The sequence below is a fragment of the Neopsephotus bourkii genome, unplaced genomic scaffold (assembly GCF_033783945.1).
Source record: "Neopsephotus bourkii isolate Nb327-2 ecotype Australia unplaced genomic scaffold, CSIRO-AGI_Nbou_v1 NB_1120, whole genome shotgun sequence".
Lineage (NCBI taxonomy): Eukaryota > Metazoa > Chordata > Aves > Psittaciformes > Psittacidae > Neopsephotus > Neopsephotus bourkii.
In genome coordinates this window covers 2,210,597-2,236,862 of record NW_026901606.1, presented here as the reverse complement: position 1 = coordinate 2,236,862, position 26,266 = coordinate 2,210,597, and the positions used below count along the sequence as shown (strand labels likewise).

The following is a 26,266-nucleotide window of genomic DNA, read 5'->3' as shown; positions in this document are numbered from 1 at the left end:
TTCTCAGTTTCCAGAATATCTGAGCACAAAAAGCATAGACGGATGCTCTACCACATGCCACTAATTCAAAGCATTTAATCCTGGCTTCCACACATCGACCAAGGCAACACAAATGCCAAAAAATTCCTCTTTGACAGCAGGATTGTATACACTGTATATTATATAAGCCTTCTGTCCCCCTTCACTTGAATGTACACTATCAAGTCTTTCTGGCCATTATTTTATGTCGAGCAGATGGTATTATGAAATTTTTGATAAAGAATAACAATCACCCAGCAAGGGTTGCAAAGGGGTCGCTGAAACCAAAATTAACAATTGATTAGCTTTAATGGACCATGACAGTAATAAACAACAGAGCTCTACACAAAGATTTGATTGCCCTGTTAATGCTGCTGACATAAATGGCTTTTAACTGGCTTCCTGAAAGTGTTAATATCTTCAAAGCCTCAGCAAATGAAGGACTTAGTCAAAGTGAGAACTATCCTGCAGTGAAGAAGCACTTACTGTAGACCTCTAAAAATCTTCTGTAAAGTGTGTTTCTGATTTATTCAGACAATAGATCTTATTTCTCTAAGGCTTAAAATGAAAAAAAAAATAAAATGCAGCACACTTCTGCAAGGCTGAAATGGAACTCTAAAGCGTTTGAATACAGAAGCCAGCATTCACTGAATACAACAATAACCTGAATTACCACCTTTGGTGCGCTCATTTTGTCTTTACTTCAACATGGGCTGAGAGATCTCACTGTTGAAGCCTTCAAAACTGTTTTGTTGTTTGTTTGGTTTTTTTATCCTTAGCTCTTAAAAGTTCGGTCTATGTTTTCCCTTCCTGCATAGAAATCAGTAATTCACATGATATTTTCATTAAGAAAAAAATGTTTTGTGATTACTGGAAGTAACCATGGTAAAATCTGAAAATAGAACTTACAGATCTGCGTACTTCTTATATAAATCTATGGTAAAAAAGTATACAGAAAATTACTGTTTCCCTTAATGCTTAAGCTCAAAATCTAAATAGACATAGGGCAATTATTCACAGAAGGTTTTAAAATTAAATCTAGATGGAGACAAAGTAAAAACCTCACCTAACACGACACTCAAGAAACCAAGGATATAGAAATTCATTACAGGCAAGGAGGTATTTATTTAAGTAATGAGTAACACTTCTAGTTAAATTTTCCATTTTAGGTTAAGATTACTTGATTTCTAAATTAACATTTTTTTAATTTTTATTGTGTGTTTTACTTAAGCAAAGGTTTTTCTTTGAAACATTTTATAACTGTGAACTGCCAAAGTGCTTCTGCCTCCCACATTATTCCTACAGGCAACATTTTGAGACTATAATGGTCTGACTCTGAGGGCTTCTAGGTAAGAGGAAGGATGTGTCTGCTCTAGACGTGGATACAAATACATACCATTTGCACAAATCAAGGTCATACTAATCCCATCCCTGTGGGTCCCATTTCATCTGCAAATTCAACTCTCTATAGAACAATTCCTTGCCAGTACACTGCAACGATGAAACATGCTGCTAATTACTGTGTTTAAAAATCTTGACCTAAGCAGACATGCAGGGAATTTAAGTGAAATCTCTAAAAATCCCCCCGCTTGGTCTCCCAGCATACAAACACTAAATACATAACCTGTCAAAATACTGAGCCAGCCTTAATTCCATTTTCTGTAATCAGCATCCTTCTATTACTCACATACTTGGCTTCCTACAGCAGTTCTTCAAGCAATCTATAGTATACCCTGATGATAACATTTCAGAAACTATTAATTACCTGTAAGTCAGCATCAAACTCATGTTTCAGGTAAGCATCTTCTGCAGCTTCAACCAGACGCTGAAAAAACAAAGAAAAAAAGTGTATTTTTGAAATAATGGATAACATCTTTAAATTCAAGTGTTCTTTCCAGCATAAAAACAGAGATCGCTTGGGAATTGTGTAATTCACTGTCAACACATGATATCTGCTTCATAGAACAGAAATAAATGATCCAGATAAACCATACCAAAATAACACACACACACAAAAAAAAAAAACCGCATCAAAACCAACAAACACCAAGTTTTTTAAACCCCCAGCATCCAGGATCGCTGGTACAAAACTCTCAAACCAGCTCATCTACTAATAAAGAAAAAATAAAGACTAATTATTGTTTTTCCCCTACTAGTGCTCAGCATCCTGAGGCTCTTATTCTGATATTGATTTTTGAAAGAACACAAAGTAAAGTTACTTTCACACTGGACCTTATTTTGCACATGGAAGCTCTTTTCAAATCTTTCTTAAAATTAAAATAGGACAATTTTCCTTATAAGCCCTTCATTGCAAGCCACTGAAATTAAGAGGTATTTCCAAACAACACATCAAATCGAAAAGATTCGAAAAATAGAACTAGGTTTATGCAGCAGATTTGAAGTGTTGTACATACTAACTTCCTACAGTGCATAATCACAAGATTTTTCTGCAACTACCGAAGTAACATTCACTGGATGACAGCAATTAATTGGTATGTTTTTCCTCTTAAGATCCAGAAGTCCCTGTAAATGTTATTGTTCCTTTCTGCTATCATCTGAAGGAAATAAAAAATAAAAAAATAAAGGGTGGCAGCACTAAAACACAGCTAACTTGAAAAACTTAATTCTTTATAAGGGTTTGCTGCAGACATTCTCTGTGAAAAGATGTTACATCCTTTCTAAGGTCTTGTTCAGGATTCCTTAAAGTTCTGAATATTTTAACTATGGAAGTAATGCTTTCTAGTTTTTATTTAATCTACCTGAATATACATACTTGTATGACTCCAAATTAACCTAATAATAACCTGTCACAGGATACTCAATGTATTATTTTTATTTTCTTTGATCTACAAGACACTGGTATATTTTCAAATATTTTGTGCTGTGAAGCAAGTGAGCTACAGGCTCCCATTAATGATACAAGCAGTGGGAAGCATGCACACATTTGCTTCCCTTTTCAGAACTGTATGCACTTTCATCAAGTCATTGGATATAAATCAAAATGGAATCAGAATTCATATTGATTGCTATACAGTTCTAACTATAATGGAAACTGAACCAAGAAAAATATTTCTGGTTGCCAACTGGGAATAAATGGTTCAACAGGTGTGCAAAGCAGCAGCATGTGATAGCCTTCCCTTCGATGCCTCTGTCTCTTTGCGCAGCTTACCTAGAGATGAGCACAAGCCTCAGTAAACCCTCAGGCCTCTGCTAGGCTTCTGCACCTTCCCTGCAGGTCCAAGTGGGAAGGTTTTCATGCCTTTTTCATTAGTGCAGAGTTACAGATCGCAAAGGTTTGATTAAAACCTGGAAACGCTACTGATGCCCAGGTTGATAGAGAAGAGCAAGAGAGAGCAGATGAAGCCCACCTTCCTAGAGCCCCATGCTGTGTGTACATCCCTGCCAGTTGACCATGTCCACCTTCATAAGGTTTGTTGCATGTAAACCCAGCTAGTCACAGCAAACATTTCTGACCTAAACTGGACCTGAACCAAAATGGTTCCAATACTGGGTAAATCAGAACTGAACTGAAAAATGTAACAGTTCACCTTCCGACATACACAGGTGAGAGAACCCAACAGCTAATGATGCATCACAGCATCCTTAAGGAGGGGAAGCAATGGAAAAAAATTTCAAATGAAACAGTAAAGTTCTTGGAATTGTTCCTTCTGTTCCCATACTTTATGAAGAGTAGTAAAAACAGACCTTGCAGTTTGAAAGGGTACCAATTATTAATTTGACCCACAAACTTTTTGCATTTCTAATTTAAAAATGAAAGTAAGACAAATTAACTATTCTGAGGGGGAAGTCTTGCAGCAACTGAAACAGATTCTTAAGCATTTGACTGGTCTCAGAAGTCCATCTTAGAACACTAGTGACACACTGAAAGTATTTTACAAATCTAGCCCTCATTTTTCAAGTATGAAAAAGGTTTTTTATGAAATAACTAATACAATGCATTTCTTCAGGTGTGTACTCCTTCATATTAAAATCACAGTTGCATTACAAGTCTGTGCACACCTAATAGAAAAGATCATGACTCTGATAAGTTTGAGAGCAAAAAAGTGAAAGCAGGGTCAAAACAATGTCTTCATATAAAAATAAAGAAAAAATAGAAAAATGTTTTGTTTTTTTTTTTCCTTCTTTTTTGTTTGTTTCTTTCTTTCTTGATTGCTTTTTTCAGGTGTGTGGGTTTTTTTCTTTTCTGTGCTGAAATATTTACTCACTCACCAGAAGAAAAAATATTATAGTATTTCATGAGATACCAGTGCCTAGATATTAGGACCTGGCAGGTTAGAAAAACAATCCATGGCTTCTTACATAGTTTGTATCGATTCTAATATGTTTCAATTACAATTTTGCCTCAGCTAAGTAAACATAAACTAAGATTTATTTCCACTACCCCCTCCCTCTGCCCCCACTCCCCCCACCTCCCCCATAAGAAATAACTAGAGAAGCATAAGATGGGTAATATTAGTAACATCTGGTATGGAGGATAGCTCAGGAATGAAATGTACTGATTAGTACTTTATTGATTTATTTATTAAGATTTCAGTTGTTATGTCTGTTCTTGCAAAAATAAAAACTAATTACATTTTAGCAATATTCTCTACAGGAAACAGAACAACAAAGTGAACAATGTATTGACACATTTTTCCTTGACAACATGGACACAAACGCACATGTACTCTACGTAATTCACCCTCACAAATCTACAAAATTAGAATTTTGGTACACTAAATGTAGACAACACAACCAAATGCTGCATCTTCTGTGTAATGGCTCTTAACCACAGTTTCCTTCAAATATCTCAACACCATTATGAAGGAAAATGAGAAATCTGTGAGAGCTACAGAAGAGGTAAGCTAGTAATAAGCCTAAACCCATAGAAATAATGTTAGTGGATATATACAGATGACATCACAGTGAAGACATTGTATACAAATATTTGGGGGCTTTTTGGTTGGGCTTTTTGGTTTTTTCTTGGTTTGGTTTTGGTGTTTTTTTGTTTGTTCTTTTTTTAAAGAAGTCCCCAAAGAGATGAATCACAATGGAAAAAAGTCCTTAACACTCTAGAGACAAAAATATAAAAAAACATGTAATACTACAACGTTTTTACATGGAGGCAAAAAATGCCTTTTAAAAGATTTTAATGACTGAACAGTTACCTAGCAATGATTCTGAACATTAGCATGATTAGAGATTTTAACTTAATAGTTTATAATGACACTCTTAATAAAAATGCCAATCTATTTTCATTTGAGTAAACATGATCTAAAAATCATTGCTGTAGGCAAGGAAGTGCTTACCAAGCTGTGGTTATCCTGAAGGGAATTTGAGTTATCTATATACATTTACACGGAATGAACTATGAATGCTGAATGAGCAGAGCTACACCATTTAAGATTCTGTATTTTAGGAGTATTTAGCTTTACATGTGAAAAGGTGCTTGCATGTGCATGCACAGGCAAGTCAAGGGCAGCATTTAAACTTTATCTAACGATTTTCACATTCACAGTTCAAGTCAGGTTCCCTGGTTAAAGAACTAATCATAACTTTCACAATATATGTAAATATGAGAAAGATTAACTGATTTATGCAGCATGGATAAATCAGGGCATGAAGCTGGAGATGGAACAAATACAACACCTAAAAATACAGCCAAAAATAGTTACCAAATCACAATGCCTCACTGCTACAAAGAACCAAGAAGCATGGCTTCAGTTCTGTTGGTTAAAAGATATGAGCTCATCAGCAGCCCTTCTACTAATGTACTCTTCCAAACTCACTAGACTACGCTTTAACAGTTCTTTCAGTACATTGTGTAAATCTTAATAATTTGATCTGTTACCTCTGTATTGCCCTGCACAATGCAGCATTATCATTTAAGGTCTATGAGAATTTCATCTAGAGTACATCTGACAAGGGCCACAAATTCTGACCCTGCTCTAGAGCAGTAAACTATCATAGCCATCAAAAAATAAGTATAGATAAACCTGTAGGAGGCTCTTATATCCCAGCATCTGAATGCATTCAACCAACAGCAACAAACAGCCCTAAACCCTGACATCCTTTCTCATCATTTTCCCCAGGCATCAGATCTGTTTGAGGTTCACCTCCTACACTAATCTCGTCTGTAACTTCAAGGTTGATTTGAGATGTCTTTTGGAAGTAAAAAAATAATGAAAAGTCATCCTTCTTAAAAAATAGCGGAAAGTCTAAACCCAAGAAAAATCTGTGAGTACACTGTACTGAAAGTTTGTCTTGGGAAACAAACCAAAAACAACCAACCACACATAACCACCTAGAAACAAAATACATAGGAAAAAATCCCCCCCCTCTCCTGCCCCAAAAACCAAAACAAACAAAAACCCACACTGACAAAACCAAACAAAAATAAAACAAACAGAGAAGACAAACAAAAAATAAACAAACAAACAACAACATCCAAAAAACCCAAACAGGAATCTGTGTAACTTCAAAAGCCTTAAAAATCCTCCTGGACTCCTATGTATGGAATTGTAACATGGATTTCTATCTTAACCACATGCAACCAAAACATTGTTAATAAGGACAGGAGGTAGCAAAAATGCCCCAACTAATCCCTGTTTTTAAGATCCGTTTTCTTTCATATTTTGTAGCAAGTTTGCAGGTACATTTTGCCAAGCAAAATCCAGCAGTATTCTATAAAACAGAAAAGTACTTACAACTACCAATAGTTACCCTTCTTCACATGAAATACTTGGTCCAACTTTAATAACCTTACTATTGATTTGAACATCTAATTTCCAACTAAAATTTATAATAATTGAGCTGTGAACATGCCAAAGATATTTCCTAAAGTGAAGCCAGATAATTTTTTAAAACATAGTTCAGCAGTTGAGTATATTCCTGGAAGAGAAACCAGAATTTGTGTTTCAATCATCATAGCAATTTTCTTCACTGGCTTCTTTGCGAGAAACCTATGCCGTGCATGTGGGAGCACTCAGTGATAGATTACTGAAACTGACAAACATTGCCCAGGTACCTTCCCCATTTTAAGATTCATTTCAGAAGTGAAAACGGGATTTCCTTTCCAGGAAACCTGTAAAGCTGCAGGTGCTTTGAAAACTTCTGAAAAGCTCGGGTTGTTTTGGGAAAGAACAAAATTTATTAGTATTAAGTGAGCTTAGGTAATATTCTGGCATGGGTGGTAATTCTACCACAAGCCCTCCTTACTTCCATCAGAGTTCTGGGGTTTGCTTCTTTCACAGTTCATTTAGTGGAGAAGGTAAAGAAGCCAATAGAGAATATTTGATGTTGCTCATCAGTTTTGCTGTTATTTCCTGTGCTCAAAAACAGTATCATATAACACGGCAATGAATGCACCCATGTGCAAACAGGCCTCTCGATCTCTATTTTATTGTTAATAGCTTTGCATGTTTGCCATAACCAATGGAGAAGCACTGTAGGTATTACAGACTGATGTTGACCTTGGAGGCATATTTGCTACCATCGGAAACACAAGCATTTTTAGACAGGCCAATGACAAGACTAGCAATTCAGCTGTTTAAATCCTTGAGGATGGGGTGAGAAGGTGAAGGGGGAAACAGTAATATCTTTTCAGAAAGCCCATCAGCATATTTTATTTCTCACACTGTTATCCTCAGCTATAAGGTATTTTCTAGGTAATTCTATCACTAAAATTGCTCTTGCTTTGGCTAAGACACACTGAAAATGATTTCTCTCCTGTTATCTTGATATTAGAGTTCTTAGTGCTTGTAGCTTAAGACAGATATCAATCTTGCAATTAATGCCATACAAAAAAATTACTGTTCTGTGACTACTATCAAATTCCACTACAGCTCAGCTAGACAATCCTCAGTCACAGTAAGTGCTGCATCAAAGCACAATCAAAGCAGAAATTATAAATACAAGATAAAAATAAATTAAAAGCTTAGCATATGCAATTATTGTAAATAACTTCAATTATCCACTTATATTCATTCAAGGCTGGCAGATTTTCAGGTTGGTTGTTGTTAGAGTGCTAGCTGTTTTTTTGAAGCAACATAAAGAATTAAGTTTGGCAAAGAGCTGGAAGACAAAAATGAAATTGTAAACGGATTTAAGTACATGAAACTTGCACATTGCATGACAGTGACTAAGCCAATCCTGGAGTAATTAGATGCATTTCTAACTTAACTAGGTCAATGCTATATTTAGTTATGGCATCTGGAGACTGCCATGGCATGGAAGGAACATTGCAGATGAAGAAGGTAACACATTTGTCTTGTACTGAGTTCTGCTGTGCTCAAAAGGCTTCAGAAAGCCAACACGTAAGATACAAAATATGCGGATTATCAGATCTGCTCCTGCCATGTTATTATGTCTACCACACAGCAAGAAGGAATGAAGTACTAAGGTTTTATTCCATACTTTTAATTCCATATGTCCCAGCCATCAAGAAATCAGTTCAACTGCAGACACAACTTAAAAGCTGTTTCAGGGCTATTTAAAATTTGATCTGACTGCCTGGGGTACAGCAGCAAGCAGCTGCTTCAGCCACCCATTCTACCCCAGGGTTGAGGAGAAGGTTTACCAGCATTTCACATCAATTCTGTATTCACCAAAGGTTTGGTAATTCTCTGGAAATTCCTTTATCTACCTTTTCAATTCAACTTGCAAAATGGCAACACAATTTGTTCAGTTTTGCTTTCAATGAACGGCTCTCAACTGGTACATCACTTTCTTCCACATAAATTTAAAAACCTGTTTGCAATGTTACTTTGGAAAACTCTGTCCAAAATGAAGTAACCTGGCCTGTGTATGTACCCAACTATCCACCTGTGTACACATGCAAATAGTTTATTTGTAATTATTCGGTACTACCCTCTAAGTATCATTATAGAATCATAGAATCATAGAATAGTTAGGGTTGGAAAGGACCTCAAGATCATCAAGCTCCAACCCCCCTGCCATGGGCAGGGATACCTCGCTCTAAGCCATATTACCCAAGGCCTCATCCAACCTGGCCTTGAACACTGCCAGGGATGGAGCATTCACAACCTCCCTGGACAACCTATTCCAGTGCCTCACCACCCTAACAGGAAAGAATTTCCTCCTTATATCCAATCTAAACTTCCCCTGTTTAAGTTTTAACCCATTACCCCTTGTCCTATCACTACAGTCCCTAATGAAGGGTCCCTCCCCAGCATCCCTATAGGCCCCCTTCAGATACTGGAAGGCTGCTATGAGGTCTCCACGCAGCCTTCTCTTCTCCAGGCTGAACAGCCCCCAATTATGACCCCTAATCATGTCCCCTGTAATGAAATCACTACCAAAAAAAAAAACCATCTGATTTCTTAATCTTTTTCGCTCATTTAAGTTACCACAGGTCACACTCTTTACCTATCTACCCTGTTTGGACGACAGACTCTCTGTCTGCATTTGAGTACAGTGAGGACATAATGTCTGAGCAAAAATTACCTTCAGCTCTGACAGCTCTCAACACCATTACTGAAGAGAGATTTGGGATAACTATTTTTATGCAAGTTCATTTAATGTAAAATCCTCCATTGCCAAATCTCCATAGGATGTATCTCACCTAACCCCAGCTATTTCAAAGTTAATCATCTTTCCACACAAGTTAACTAAACATCCTTCATATGTACAGACAGAAAACCCTGAAGGTACTGCTTGTCCCATTTTAAAATCACTCATAAGACAAAGAAGTCTGAAACTTTTCCTTCACTGCATTCTTCTTTAGATGTTTATATGAATGAAGTTAAGGGAAATGAATCCCACACCATATGTGCAAACATAAATGAGCTGAAGAAAAATGGAAATATTCCTATACCCACTCAATAGGGGAAAGGAGTCTTGAGGAAACACTTTGTCCTGACAGCAGTTCTCAGACTAGTTGAGGTGTTTCTGTTCTGTTCACATTTAGAAGCACCAAGTGAAACCAGTTGTCTTTGCTCCCTCAGCATTTTCCTCACCTCTGCACTAAAGCTCAATCCCTCAAGTTAGTTCAAATTCAGCTTGCAATTTGTGGTCTAGCTCAACAAAATCAGCTATGATATACAGTCCTTCTTTCAGTTTCCAACCAGATTACTATCGCACAACAGCAGCAAAAAACTCTCAAGATTTATTACCCAAAACAAAGGTCAGTTCCAGAATTTGCAGGGACTTATTTCCATTGCCTAGCCTAGTATTCAATCACAAGATACTGAACCTTGTCTTTGGTTTCAAACCCGGCCATGAAAACGGTAGGTATTTCTCTCTCTAAAGTGAAGTCAATTGTATCACTATTCTTTACTTCCCCAGCTCAGGATTTCAGTTGTCAATATATTAAATTAAAAAGAAACTTTAAAACAAAAAAGGGGGGAGAGGATCAAACTCATACTTTTCTACTAAAACCTTCCCAATGTCCCACTGGCAAGTAGAATTCTCTAAGCTAGATATTGAGGCAAGTAGAATATTATTGCAAAGATCTGAAGAAAGAACTACTTCATGAAGTAAAGGGGTTGTGTCTCTTCAACACATGGAGTCAGTTTTAAATGGTGATACAGTGAACATACAGTACCAAATATTTCACCTGTCACAGTAACTGCCCTGAGAATTTAAACAAATCAGTATTAGTGTTGTTATATTTCTATAATTTTATAACAAAAATATCATGCTAAAATGTTCAAGCACTATTATGGATACAAAGCCAAACTAAGGTAGGAAATGCCAGAATGAAATTGCCTATAACCCCAGTATTACGATATATTTTTTTCTATACAATTTTGCTTGGTTAGAACACTGACAAATACACTAACAGAGTGATGGCAGTTGGTTACCTACTTATATATGTATAAGCAATGGATTTTGCAAGCACTGACCCAAGACTTAAAAAAAAAAAAAATTAAAAAAAAAATCAGTGTTACATCTCAGGTTATAGAGGTACAAATTTTTAGGCACAGATTTTTTGGCCCGCTTCAATGCCACAATGTACCCAAGTCTGCCTTCAAACATAATATCAGCTTACTCCTGTTCCTTTCCTACCTGACCATGGCCCTAGACCTACTCCTATTTCTTTCCTCACTCTCTCCCCATGTCTTGAACTCACTAAGTTCTTATTGGGTGTCTCAAATTCCATTGCTGAGGTTTTTCATACTACTCTCCACCTCTTCTCTATCACCTATCAATTATTCTTCCTTTGTCATTATTAGCCTTGGCATCCACATTACCAAGTATGTTCATGACCAGTCTTTTCCAGGTCCATAACAATACCTCCTTGTTTCTCCAACCTGTATTTCCAATTGTTTTTCTATTTCCTGTACAATCTCATTGAACCTATCTAGAACATCTTGTACCACTTAGATTTCCAAATCCAAGTACCATCCAATCCTGTTCCCCTTGTCTCCTTAAACCACCTCATTATTTTCCATTCTCCTTGTGTCAGAACCTTCCTCAGTTTCTGCTAAACCCATCAACAAACACCCTTAAATGATGACCCTTCCATTTTCCAATGCCTTTACACCAGCACAGAGGAAGATGAGACAGGAAATTTCTCTCCTTAAATCTCTGTAATCTCTTTCCTGGGTCTAGAAGGCACATGGATTCACTGACACTACCTCAGGAGAGAAAAACTTTGCTTGCCTTGCCTGTTGCTGGCTCAAACCATAAGAAACTAATAGTGTAACCACAGGAAAGTCTTGCTTAGCCATGTGCTGAATATTCACAGTGCAAAGAATTTGCAAAGATTTCACTTACAGACAGTTTTGCTCTGATATGCTTCTAATGGCCATATGCCTCTACGTGCACAGTTTCCAAATGACAAAACAACTTGATCCAGCTGGAACAGATTTTCTAAGAAAACCTTGTGTTAAGGCCACATCCCTGCCAATTTCAAGAGCTGGTTCCCAAGCACAGAAGTGTTAGAAAGTCTTCATGAAAAGAACATCAGTATTATTTTTAAGAGAGTAAACTAATGCATTTCCCCCTAGTTTCTTTCTTTGAAAAAACTGACATTCAAAGATAAAATTCCAACCTTTTTTGGTCTCCTGGACCATACTTTATCATTCTGAAGACTTGACTGCTGCTGAAGATGCTGGAATTAACTGCAAAAGCAACTTTCAGGCTAGCTGATAATTTAGTCTTTTCATCATTATTCTAGTAGGTCTTGTAAGAAAAAGAAAAAAAGGCTACAATCAAACTTGCTGGTTACAGGTTTACCTAGCTGATTAACCCTGGGATTTTATGTCTGCACTTAGTAACCAGACACTGGTTCCATGTACCTAGAAGGATTTTCTGTTACACTATGAATTAATGCTGAAGTCATAGAATAATATGGGGGCATAACTTTTTAAAGTCATGCTTATATACAGACTTATAAGCCTGTATATAGGTAGAGAATCCAGCCCATCTATCCACTATTATTTAAAATAAATCTTTTTGTAATAACAGTATTTTTTGCACTATCGCAAGACCAATATTAAATTGTCTTTGTAATTAAAGGCACATTTGCAAATTCCCACGTTCAAAGGAAAGGCTGCATTGCATCGTCAAAACCTTATCTGATTTTCTTTGTAAAGGTAATGAGTTCAAACCCAGTGGGTGTTTTGGGTTTTATTAGGAAACGTCTTGTAACTTGTATTCTTCTAATCACTAAAAGATGGCTATACTTCCACCTCTTAATTACTTTTTTTCAACTGAAATGTTCAGCATTTAATGTTCATATAGGTTTATTTGGAAAATGAAGTAACATGCAACACTACCTCGTTTCCATTAAGTCTGCACACCTCTAGATTTTGCTATGACCTAGGGAACTCATTCCACAGAATACTCCCATTTTCTTAATAAATTTTCCTCTTGACTATGAAATTACTTCTAAAATGCACTTGGGGAGCAATATCAGTCTTCACATAGCAAACCAACACCTGCAGGTTCAAAAAGTGACAACCAAAGACTGCATGCAACCAAGCCAACAAAAACTGACACCTTATGTTTGCAGAGGCAGTGAGTAAATTACAGCAATAGCTTTCCATTTATTTTCGATTATGGGAGAGTAGTGAACCACCCCATGCTGCTGGCAGGGCTTCCTCTGTTTGCTGAATGACTCCCTCACCCACCATCACAGGCTCTTCAGCTCCATCTACAAGAAGCAAGTGTACTTCAACCTTCAAAGTCCTAACAAGGACAAAACCACCAAGGTCACTAATGCTGCTACAAGCAGTTTTAACTCCAGTCAACTCTGTATCTGAGAAAAGTGCAAAACTGTTTCTTTCCTAACAAACCATGAAGCCCTAAAGACCTGTAACTGCGGATGCTCCTTACATTCTCTGGTTTTCCACTCTAAAGCCCACACATTAATGTAGGAGAAACACAAAAATAAGACCTGCAAAGGAGAAAGGAAAGACCTAAGATAGCTCTCTGGTTCCACATTGAGGTAGATTTCCCCATTTTATTAAATCTTTATTCTGTGAAGCTGTCTATGCTTTTTGCAGACTGAAGCCTCTGAGAACACCTTGACTTTGTATACTCCAATAAATCTATAATCTATATAATAAATCTATCAATAAATCTGATAGTGGCAATAGCATGGCCAAAGCCAGGTGTAAGAATTGGTGACAATTCCTCCAGCTCAAGGGTTTGTGGTGTGATAGCAGGAGACTGCCTTAAGCAGACAACTAGGGCTATCTTTAGACATTACCTTTGTGGAACCCCACTGACACCAGTGAAAGGGGTTTATGATAAACTGATGATATTTGTGCAATGCTAGACTGTAAAATTTCTCATCCTTTGGTTACGAACTCTGTTGGGCAACCTCTCGTAAAGACTTCTGTATTTGACTTGGCTTTTAAATAGTGCTTTTCATATCCTTCTAGAATTTATAACCCATTCCAGACTAATAAACTGAATGAAGTGATTTGCAGTACCTGTCATGAAAAATATGTAATACCAAAGTACCTAAAGGGACTGTCAAGAAATCTGGAGAGGGACTTCTTACAAATGCATGTAGGGGTAGGACAAGGGAGAATGGCTTTAAGCCAAAAGACGCTAAATTTACATTAGTTATTAAGTTCTTCCCTGTGAAGGTGATGAGGCACTGGGACAGGTTGCCCAGAGAAGCTGTGGCTGCCCCATCCCTGGAAGTGTTCAAGGCCAGGTTGGACAGGGCTTTAACAACCTGTTCTAGTGGAAAGTGTCCCTGCCTGTGACAGGGGTTTGGAACTAGATGAGTTTTAAGGTCCCTTCCAACACAAACCATTCTATGGTTCAATTGAAATGAAGATTAATTTAAATATATTTTTTACAATAAAAACATTATAATTATTTTTACTACACCAGGATACAGAGATGAGTCAAACATGCTCAGTAATTAGGTTGTCATCATAGACCCTTGAAAAAACAAACACCAAATTAAAATGAAGAACTCTTCCGTGTAACACTAAAGTGATGCAGAATCAGTTCACACCAACTGGATTTTTTCAATTTCTGATACATAACACAAACCATATAGACAATATAAGACCTCAATTATGTAAATGCCAATAAATAGCAATAAAAATTATAAAAGACAGACAGATCGATGACTTCTTGCATCAGAAAATTTCTCAGTGGTCTCCTGTAACTACTGGTAAGGAGAGTTGAAATAAGAATTGGCTGAAAAGCCTTAAGAGAAAGATTCAATGTAATTATAGAGAGTGTATACAGAGATAGTTCATATATAACGAACACAAATATTTATAAAATAAATTATGGCTCAGTTTGTATTCTTCTTGCCATGCTTCTGTACAATTCTCAATTGCTTATGAACAATTTGCTTACCACACTTCCAATGAATTCAAAGTATTACACTGGTATGATCTCCTAAAATTTCTTAGTTCTCCTCACTTTTAACTCAATAACATAACATCATGTTGGCACCTTACTGACTTTCCCAAGCATTATAGACTACTCAAATATTTCCTGAACTAACTAGATGAAATTCTTGCTCCAGTACAGGTCTGAGAGCCTTACCAAAACCCCCCTCCCTCTCCACACAACCTGCTTGCCCAAACAGGCACTGTTTCAGCATTTCTCTCCATGAGGAGGTTCCAGTAGAATGTTGAGTGCAGATAATTGTTCCAAGCTTTGCTCTTCCTTAATCAGATCTTAATGACACAGCTTTTTGCATTCAAAGCTCACCCACGGTCACTGCAGGGCTGCTGCAAGTGGTCTGGAAGGAGCAAGGTTTGATGCAGACGCCATGCCACTAGGTGAGGGACAACAGAGCTGACTGGGGCTTGATGAGGCATTAAGTTATATAAATGCATGCCCTCAGCTGTGACCACTACACAAACGTGGTGTATACAAGTATACATATCACATTACTATCCTGAACTTTCCCTCAAAACATGCTGCAAGTTTTACCTGTAATTGGTTACTTTCTAGTCAATGGTTTTATACAGTATCAGAGCTTTTGGAATGCCTGTATAGATATGAATAAAGGTAGTTAAATACAATTGCAAGGTTGGAGTCTTTCTAAAATGAATAAAATCTATTTTCTTGATACCCTATCCAATCATAAAATAAAAACCAAAATAACTATTTAAAATACAAAATATATAACCAATTTTTTTTTGCAGGTCTTTAGCAAAGGCTGTTATTTATCATCAGATACACTTTTTTGCAACACTAGTTTGCAAGGAACTGAGCTGCGCTTTGCTGGGATCTACCTGAAAAGCAAGTACTGTACCATGATTTTTTGTCTGAGTGGGTTATTTCTATGCATTTCATCATGTTGACTGATGAACAGAGCAGCCTACTGATCTAATATGGCAGATCCTAATAACGTCTCAAAACCTTGAAATACTGAAAGCACTAACCGAATCTGAAAGGGAAGTAGCTCTTGCTCATTAGCAGTCTACTTGCGAAGTGTTCTCTCCCCATCACTGTTGCCATCCAAGTCTTGGCTTTTAATATTCCACTGTCAAAATAAAATAAAACTATAGGTATGCCACCCTTAAACTTTCAAATATAGAATCACAGAATAGTTAGGGTTGGAAAGGATCTTAAGATCATCAAGTTCCAACCCCTCTGCCATGGGCAGGGACACCTCACACTAAACCATGCCACCCAAGGCCTCATCCAACCTGGCCTTGAACACTGTCAGGGATGGAGCATTCACAACCTCCCTGGGCAACCTATTCCAGTGCCTCACCACCCCTCTATGTCTACTTAACAAGTAATGTTTATAATCTAGTAGAGCCAGAAATAACTTATGGTTGCCATACATAGCTTTTCAAGGCAGCACAGAATCTGGGGGGGGGGGAAGACTGACACCTTTTGTCAACAGTCTGTAACAAAAAACACAAAAAAAACCCACACAAAAAAAACCCACCAACAAACAAACAAACAAAAAAAAGGTGCCTATTTTCTCAACCAAATTAATATTGTTCTGGTGAACATTTAATTGTATTATATTTTGCAACTTACATCCAGCAAACAAAATGAAGAACAAAACACAGGGTTCAAGTGAAGCCAACATGAAGGAGAAAAACCCTGCACCTTTAGGACTGCCATATGCAAGGTTTCTGAGCAGAAAGGAAAAACAGAGCAGGGTGGGGGGGCTGGTTCTGGAGGACACTGTGAGCAGATAGCCGTGGCACACAATGTTAAACATTACACAGGAAAACTCATCTGTTTAAAGATTTAAAGAAAAATGAAGCAAGGCACATACAAATTCTTTTAGGCATGATTTTCCATGCAGCACTGATTTAACCTTTGAGTAAACCTGTTGTATGCTTAGGTCAGAAAACCTAAGGGAAAAAAAAAACAACAAAATTTTAAAACAAATTAACAATAGCATGGTAATATAATAATATATTGCCATCCCTAACTCTAGTATTTCCGACATTGTCAGTGCTTGACCTTGGAAACAATGCTTTGCATTTAGGTTTTTGAGATTTAGTGTTCTGCTGGTTTTGTTTTCTTCTAAATAGCCAAAATAAAAAGGTGTAAAAACAAATTTCACCATACAGCATGAGTGTCACACTGGCATGGTTTTAACAGAAAGACCTTTACATCTGGTGATGTCCCTGATGCAAAAACACCAAAACCATCAGAGAGAGACATTTGAATCACCTTCCCTGAAGATATTTACAAGACATGTAGAATGTGGCACTTAGGGACATGGTTTAGTGGCGGACTTGGAAGTGCTGGGCTAACAGTTGTACCTTAAGGGTCTTTTCCAACCTAAATGGTTGTGAGATTTTATGATTCTAAATCGGCATTTTGTTGTTGGAGGAAAGTAACTGTAACAGCAAAAGGTTGGGCCAGCATTAGAAAATGACAAAATGGATTTCCTTGTTTACGGAGTTCCTAGTCTTGCTAATAGCAGCGGAACAATCAGGAGTTACACCGCATTCTCACTAGAATTGTTTCATAATATTTAGATATGCACACGTACATACAGATGTACCCTGAAATGACATTAGTACCACAGCTAAGCATATTCTTAGTGCTAAAGAAAATCACCAAAAGTGATCTGGGACCAAATGAGCTACAGGTAACCAGCCTAACTTAGAACTATAATCTTGATAGGGCAAGGCAGAAGATGTAGTGTAATAAAGAAATTAACAGCATGGAGGAGCCTTTGGATTCCTTCTGAGATGTAAGAAAATAAAATACAGGTAGAATTCTTTACAGGCAACCTAAAACATGGACAGAAATTCTTAGGGTATAATTAGGAAATGGTTTGAGGCTTTAGAAGACTGCACAGAGGTCTCAGAAAATACTCATAGCAAATGAACTAACAATCCCATGTGCATAAGATATGCTCAGACATCCAAAAGAGGTAAGTAATAGAGGATAAAAGAAGGGCCAGAACAGGTCAAGAGAGGTCATGAGTAAACTTGTAAAAATTTGTACGTCAGCAGCATGGAAAAAATAAAACCCTAAACCAACACATTATTATTGGTTTTATTTTCACAAGACAATGTAAAAGCCAGAACTTGCACAGAACAGCAGAAGAGATGAACTAAGATAGCTAGTATTAATAAAGCAAGACCAATTTGTAATGATACCAATATGTGAAGAAATCACATAAGTTAAAGAACAAACACAGAAATGCAGAAGTATTTTTGTTAAAACAAATGCAACTATACAAGGATCAAAAGGGTATCTTACTGAGCTTCTCAACACAAAAGCAAACAACAATCGGCCTTTTTCCAGACAGCTGAGCCATTTGTAGAAGAATGAAACTGTGAAGAGCTTCAAGAGGCAATCAGAAAACAGAGGAGTAACAAAAGCACCAGGTGTGAGTAATCTTGCCACTGAATTATCAAGCACAAGAGGGGGAAAGGAAGTCAAACACTCCATAGGACTATTTGGTTTGAGTTTGGGGAAAATTTTCAAGCATTAAAAATAAATAAATAAAATGCTGTATTCCATTTTTAAAACTTAAAACAATAATAAATTCATCTACTCATTTTATAGAAAATTAATCTGAAAATGGAAAATAGAATTTGGAAGCTTCAGCTTAAAACGGAAAAAATTTTAAAGGGAAAATCAGTTATATTAACACAGGCATGTTAAATATGTACATATATTCTATACACTTTGGAGAGGTGTTTGGGTTTTTTTTGTTTAGTTTTATTGTTATTGCTCTTGGTTTTAATTGCATTAACCACACAATCTATTAAAACCATGAACTTAAACAAAGCTCTTCTGATTTTAAGAGCCTAAATATCTTCACAATTAAAAGCTCACTTCCTTTAAAGTCTAGCTGTATTGAAAACAAGTGACTAATCTCATGCCATATGGAATTTCATTGATTTAACTGAATTTCAGCAATATAATTCTGCTTTTACTAGTGGGAGTTATGAAAGCAGATGAAGGGTAGCAGAGCACAGCAGAGCCTACTACCTGTCTGGCACCATAACAATCCTGCACAGATGGAAGAGGGATATGGTACAGGCTTCCACACCACACAATTCACAGCTCTTTGGAGCAGTATGACAGTACTTACGCTTAAAAAGTACTTTGCTACTGTAGCAGGACTTCCATATGGGGACTGCCATGTTCCCAATGCACATATTACACCACTTGTTGAAGAATGCGCCATTTACAGTCTACCCAAAACCATGTCCTGGTGGCCAGGCTTAATGTCTTTAATATCCTTCCCTTGATCGTTTTCATCTGACTGAGGAAGTAAAGAAAAACATTATTTAGGGCTCTTAGATACATACGCTAGAGGCTTAGGGGTATAGAACGGTATTATTACCTTGGCAGCCTCAACACTAATTTCTTTTGGTGTTGAACTTTGTGGCTGGTTTGGGTTGGGGTTGGTTTTGGTTTCTTGGGGGGGGGGGGGGGGCGTTTTTTTTTTGGAGGGGGGAAGGAGGTGTGGGGTTTTTTTGTTTGATTTGGATTTTTGTTTGGACTACTTGTAAAATGCTATTAAAAATTAAAATACGTATGTAAGATGTTTTCCATGAATCTTTAAGTTGTGTGGGTAACAGCCAAGTCTAATAATAAAACCAATAAAACTTCAAGGTCAATTTTATCATACAAATGTGTTAACTGACCATGTAAAAGGTAATTCCTCAATTTTTGGAAGTTGTGATATTGCTTTCTTCTTCAGGCTCTCAGTAGGAATTTCCAAAAGAAGACATCAAAACCTGGAGATCTTCACTGATATATTCAGGTAAATGTTTCAGCTCCTTATTGACAGAGTGAAACACCAAAATGAGAATGGAAAAGCTCTTAATACAGTAGCATAATAGTGTAGTACCAGTACGCACTGTAATGTAAACAATCCCTTGTGTAAACATGAGTATTAATATATTAATTAAGACACACTGTGATGCAAAAGTTGAGCTGACCACCATCACGCTTAACTACCTGATAGGGTACATGGAAAAATAGCATAATGTCTTAATTATACTCTATAAATGTGTGCTTTATCTATTAACTTCTAATAACTGCAGAAAACAGTAATGGGAAATTGCAACTCCAACCCTAACCCATTTATGCAGACATCATACAGAGATCTACTTGATACCCTCCAAAGTAATAAAGTTATTGCCCCATAGTATTTTACCAGGCAGGTACTTTGTTTTAAAATCTACTTTCTTGTTCTGATAAAGTGAATCAGTGCTACCAAGTCATCTTAAAAGAATGTTTTTGAGGAAGATAGCTAAGTTAGAACCTAGTAGAAAGTACTAATATGGTAATTTTGAACATTTTCAGTCCCATCCTTATAAGCAGTTTCATACATAATACTTCAATTTATGCAGACTATACTGGTTTGGGCCAGTTTCATGAATCATTTACACTGTGGTACAAGTTTGTACTGGTTTTAAAATAATTTTATCTCCATTTTACAACACTGCAGAAAACCTAAGGAAAAAAAATTACCACACTAAGTGAGCCAACATAGTAGCAATATTATTTTGTTTATTATTCCCATCTCTATTTTGCTTTATGTTTACTTTTTTTCTGATGCCATGGAAGTATCAAAGGATATGCTAATGATAGCCATACTGCCAATGACAGGTAGCACTTCAAAGGTGAAATGCATAATTCTCTAATAACCTTGGCAGCATAGTCACCTTCCCTGAAGCACAGTGCAAAGCCACTCTTTTTGAAATTAAGAAATAAATCTCAGGTTTTGTTGCTGTGTTATTTTCTGTTTTGGTTTCAAAACGTCTGAGTAAAAATTTATTTGAACGTATCACTGCTTCAAAATGGGCAGTATTTTATTTCAGGTTCAACTGTTAAAAGGATAAAAAAAGAAGATACTTTAGCACTCTAAAGCAGCAATTGTTTTCTGCAAGTATACTGGTAAAGCTGCACAAAAATATCTGTTCAGCCATCTCGAATTGCCGTATTCAATTCCTGAAGTTTGCACGGCAATTATATTCAAATACTGTTTACGTATAAAGACCAAATCTTGAAAAATTATGTGGTTTCCTATGTGAGATGTCTAACTATTTACATTCCCAAAAGTAGTTTGGAGTCATTCACTTCTCAGCTCATTTAACAGATTTTACACATTTCTTCCACCTCAATTAATGTTGCCTGAAACACTATAAATTGTGAAATTATTTCACATTATAGAGGAATAAATATTAGAAACATTTCTAACCAACCTGCATAACAACTATCACCTTTACCTTGTAATAGGAAACACTACACTCTCTTCACATCACATTTTGCAACCAGAAAGCATACTATATTCAGTCTATTTTGTCTTTGCACATTACTGTAGGCAAATGCTTTAATAAGCTTTTATCTAAAAAAATCAAATGCAGAGGAGCCTTATGCTTTCAAATCATATATTAATATGATTGCAGCACAGATTTTTGAACAACTGCAAAAATGAGAAGCTTACATATACTGACTAATTTGTGTTTAAAAAAAAACTATAAGAGATGTTAATATGTAGCAGAATAACTTGATTGCAAATGTGAATACGTTCAAATTACACATTTCATACCTGACGCAGGATATTATACTACCTCAAACACCACACAGCAGTGTCGGCACGTTAAAGTCTAGCAGTACACTAGCTTCCCACTTATCACAAATATGCCCTTTTCCTCTTCCCGAAAGATGATATATATACAAGTTTCTTTTTTATTTTAATAATGTTACTTGAGTTGGTGTTGCTTTTTTGCTGTTACTTTTCAGTCACTCATATGTTTTTCTTAAACTACACATTAACATTGCATACAATGGAAAGAGCAAGGACAAAGGAATGTGCTTTGCATTTGGAGTGGACAAAAACAAAATTTGAGGCTATTTGCCATGCATTCCTGTTAGAGTTCATTGTATCATGTGAAAAGTAAGCCTACTTCCCAGAGGCTTTCATTGTGGAAAGTTCCAAGGCACCACAGAAATTAAGCCATTAATGCTTCTTTTCACACTGGAATTGCACAGTCATTCACATCCATTGGCAATTTGAAAGCTATTTTTCCACGGTCCCTGAGTGTGGAATTTACTCTGGGATCTCTGGAATGGTATCTGGCAGAACCCAGATTTCTCCATTCCAGGAGTTTAGAAGGCAAGTAGTAAGCTATCAGTATCAGCTACAATATACATTTATTCAGTAAGTTTGAATTCAATCCTTTATTCAGATCAGGATTTAGAAGTTTGGGAGCACCAGACAAAACGCCACTAAGAACCCCACTATGTCTGGGTTCAAGAGAATGGATTTTCCTGTCTGAAAATTCAATCTGTTTCAGTCACGTTTCCAGAATTTACTCCTTCCCATCATTCACACTGCCTATTCATTAAAAATACATTCAAGAAAACAAAACGCAGAACCACTTTCTTGAACATTATTTTGAACCTTCGTTTTTAAAAGCTCCAAACTTGCATTTAGTTTACAGCCAAAAACTGCCTGGCTTGTTAGCAGACAGCTCTGCATCACCAAGGCCTGGGCTGCTCCTGGACACAAGGGAGTCAGCAGTCTGAATACAGAGTGCTGCTAATTCCTTTTGGCGAATTCGGTGGTTTGGGGGTTACTTCATTCATTTTGGTTCCCTAAGAGGACAATGAGTAAATAAACACACGAAGATTCAGAGTATTTCCTATGAGCTACCAGGATGAAATAATTGTTTGCACAGATGCTTCAACAGCACTGAGACAAGCCAGTTCACAGGAATTTCAATTTCACCTCAAGTGCTAACAGAGGACTTCAGAGCAGATGTCTGTGAGCCAGCCAACACTGCTTTGGTTTCAGAGCCATTTGCCTTCAAGTGAAGGCTCCCTTCCACAGGCACTCATTGTAAATCTCTTATTCAGAAATGCTGGTTAAGGAACTTTAAAACTGATTAATCCTCTCCTTTAGCCAGAGAGGAAAGTCAAAGCTTACTGTCTCTACAGCCTGACCACTAACAGAGGAAAATAAAACAAAACCAAACAAGCTGTTCATTCCAATAGCAAGTTGAGCTGTGGAGGTGAAAGGCTTAAAAATAGCATGCCTTGCTCATTAAAATGTAGGAATATTCCAAGACCATATTCCATAGTTGCATTCATGGAGTTAGCAGGAACTAGCTAAAGAGCAAGTGCAAGGATCTATAGATCTTTCCTGGGTATAAGAGGGCCAGTATCCATCAGAGGAGAGCTGCAGAGATGGAATAGAGCACTGCTCACAAGCCTCTCCTCAAAGAAGGCAGTTGCCTAAGGGAAGCAGCACAGCTGGGAGGTGGATGCTAATTCTGGGCTGGTTTATTATCTGCTTGAAGTAATGAAATGAGCCAGGGTGGCATTTTATCCTTGAGGTTTAAGGTTTATTTTCAAACCCAAGAAAATGAAGCTCACAGATACTGTGACCTAAGACTAACAGATTTCACACAGCTTACCCCAAAATTAATAAATGCCTTGGTGGTATTCCTTTCTTTCTTTTTTAATTAAGTGATTTCCAGATAGAGTAGACATCAGTATTAATATTAAAGGATACACCAAATCTTATTAGTAGTTTTGCTGTTCTGCAATTCCAGTGAGAATTTTGCCATTTCCAGAAGCTCTCTATTTCTGCCTAGTTTTTGTCTTGCTCTTGGATGCCAATTCCAGAAGATGAGGGAAGTGCTATACAGAATTAATTTCAGCTGCAATTCCTATTTTGAAGTATCTCTTTGAAGGTAGTACATGCAGTAGATTTGATATTCTCAGAACATATGCATCACTGCATATCTACTTTGCCTGACAGTTTAAGTGAGACATTTAAATATTCTCTTTATTGCAGCATTCCACATTTCACCTAAGTCCCACAAAATCCCTTGCTGTCAACGTTTTCCTCGTATATCACATGGTACCTATCATGACACATTCTGAATTGTAAGGAATATCCACAGAGCAGAAATGCTAGCTATGCCCTATGGCAAAAGGCAGATTAATTGCTAAAATGAGAAAGAGATCCAAAACACTGTTTGGGGACCACTCTGCAACAGTATCTCTTGCCAAAGGTCCTTTATAAACCCTTGAAACTATCAGTACACAAGCTGCATATACATCAAACCTAAAGGAAAGAAAATAGCCCTCAGGTTTAAAAAGAACTTAAAATAAAAACAAAAAGCACAATGCTTTCATCAAAAAATTAAATTCAATTAAAAACTTGTCAGTGCTTTCCGTGTGTGCAAGACGAGAATGGCATTTCTAGCCAAAGTGAGAGAGACCTCTGAATACATGACAGCCAACCAGTGGGGGTTCTCATCTAAACATCTGGGAAAATGCATTCATACTTACATTTGGGCATTACAGATTCTAGATTGGAGCTGACCTTTTAAAAACATCCTTCCCTGCAACAGAAATTATGACCTTTGAATTTTTCTTACTTGGTTTTATTTTAATTAGCTTTCTACATAGAAATCCCTCTCCTTGGTAGCATGCTGCTGAGTCTGGGCTTTTCAGGCTGTAACTACTCCACAACTAGACTATATAGTTCCCCCCCTATATCTGAGAGCAGCTGTGTGCACTCAGATCCTGGATCCCATCTAGACCAGCATTCAGTCCCTGAAGTGGCCAAAAGAAGAAATCCAAGGAAGTACAAATTAACAATGCAACTACATATGATAATGTTCCAGAATACCCTGCCAGGCTTCCAGTCTGGGGGACACTATGAGAATGGAGCAACCCCCTTAGGACCTGCTCTGGAAGAGAGCAGCTGCCTGCTTTCCAATTCTCCCTGTCATTTATGATGTTACTAATTGCTTCTATATATCGCATCCCTCAGTACTCTTATTTTTCCAGAGTGAGGAATCCACACGTATTCAATCCAACTTACAATAAAATAATTCAAACCTGTGATTATCTTTGCTTCCCTCCTCTGAACTTTTTTAAGTTCATTATTGTCTTCCTAAGGCCGAATGACCCAAACCCCATACTGCTGAAGGTGCAGCTGCATTGTAAATTGTGGTACTCCTTGACAGACAGTTTACACAGGAATTGGGGAGTTCACAGTGGCCTTTATCACAGCTGAAAGCACAAGGTGAAAAGCCTCAGCATAGACCAGAACAGCACTACCAAATTGCAAGTGAGGTTTTGAGGTCTGAAACATGATCGTATAGACTGACATAATAAAGGCTGAAAACTGGAGCTAGCTGGCTGCCCAAACTACACCTCCTGCTAGGACCATCAAGCCCTTGGTCACCGCTAAGTGATATCTTATGGTCTTTTCTGCTACATCATTCTTGCATCATGATGCTAGTCACTCCATCACAATACTACCTGCACTCACCTACTAGAAATGCATTTTATTTTTTTTTTTGGAAAACAATTAGTGTTCAAGGATTTCAAATGTCTTCCCTGAGTTTCTACTTATGAAATTTATAAAGTTGGCATACAAATTATTTTCTGTCTTTCAACCCCCTGATAAATGTCAAGTCTAACCATCACTAAGGCAAAGTGAGTTCCTTGTACTTTGAAAGTCATTTTTTTCCTTTATTTTTCTGTTTTAATTACATGTCTAGTCATCTATTACCTAACATCTCAGAATCCCACCATCTTTGAATAAAGTAGTTGTTTTCTCTTCTGTGCTACCTATTTTGACATCAAAAGATATTAGAAGAGAAATACTGAAAGTGCCATTTAGCATCAGTGGGCAAGGAGGAGAAGCAGCATGGGGGAGAGTACTGAAGACAACTGAAACACTGAAAGGGCTTCCCACCCAGGCCCCATAGAAGGGATGGGGATCTCTCCAGCTGTGCATTAAGGTACTGAAAGTTAAGACATGGAATTAAGTTTACTGTTTAAATCTAATGTAGCTTTTATTTGAAATTTATAGCGCTTTTCTTCAAGACCATAAACATTGCCCAACTGCCTGTGGTATGAGGTCTTATTGGAGCACAGATATTTTTTGTTTTATTCCTTTTTTTTAAGTATCACAAAACTGCATTTTATTATGAAATTGCCAATACCTGGAGAAGTTTATTTATGCTGGAATTTGATAGGACAATGGAGCACCTACTCAGAGACTGCCAAGTTATGATTCACTAAGCAGAGTCAAGGTTAGAACCAGATGCCAATAAAGATTCATTAAGTATGAAATACAATATCAGCAGTGTCATTGTAATGACCTGAACGCTAATTTTGGCTCAGAGTACTCAAATTCCCCAATGAAAGAAAGGCAAAGGGGAACAATTTAATAGCTTTTAATCACAAGTGTGATAACGCGTAAAACATTTGAGAAGATATTGGAAGCTGTATAAAAGTAAGAGTAGGCAAGTGATATACAATGTTGCAAAGTAATGGTATTTACCTAGATTTTTCTGTATCTATTCCAGTGCAAAGA

General features: G+C 37.1%; 1 protein-coding gene across 2 annotated transcripts in view; it reads right to left on the bottom strand.

Moving 5' to 3' along the window:
• Positions 1-26,266, bottom strand: part of CACNA2D3 (calcium voltage-gated channel auxiliary subunit alpha2delta 3) — a 457,261-nt gene that overhangs the window by 309,790 nt on the left and 121,205 nt on the right. For both annotated transcript variants that reach the window (XR_009726818.1, XM_061362402.1), the window contains exon 4: positions 1,784-1,843. Coding sequence is in view for 1 of the 2 variants with exons in the window: in XM_061362402.1 (XP_061218386.1) it covers positions 1,784-1,843 (60 nt within the window). In the remaining variant the exon portion in view is untranslated. The remainder of the gene's footprint in view (positions 1-1,783; positions 1,844-26,266) is intronic.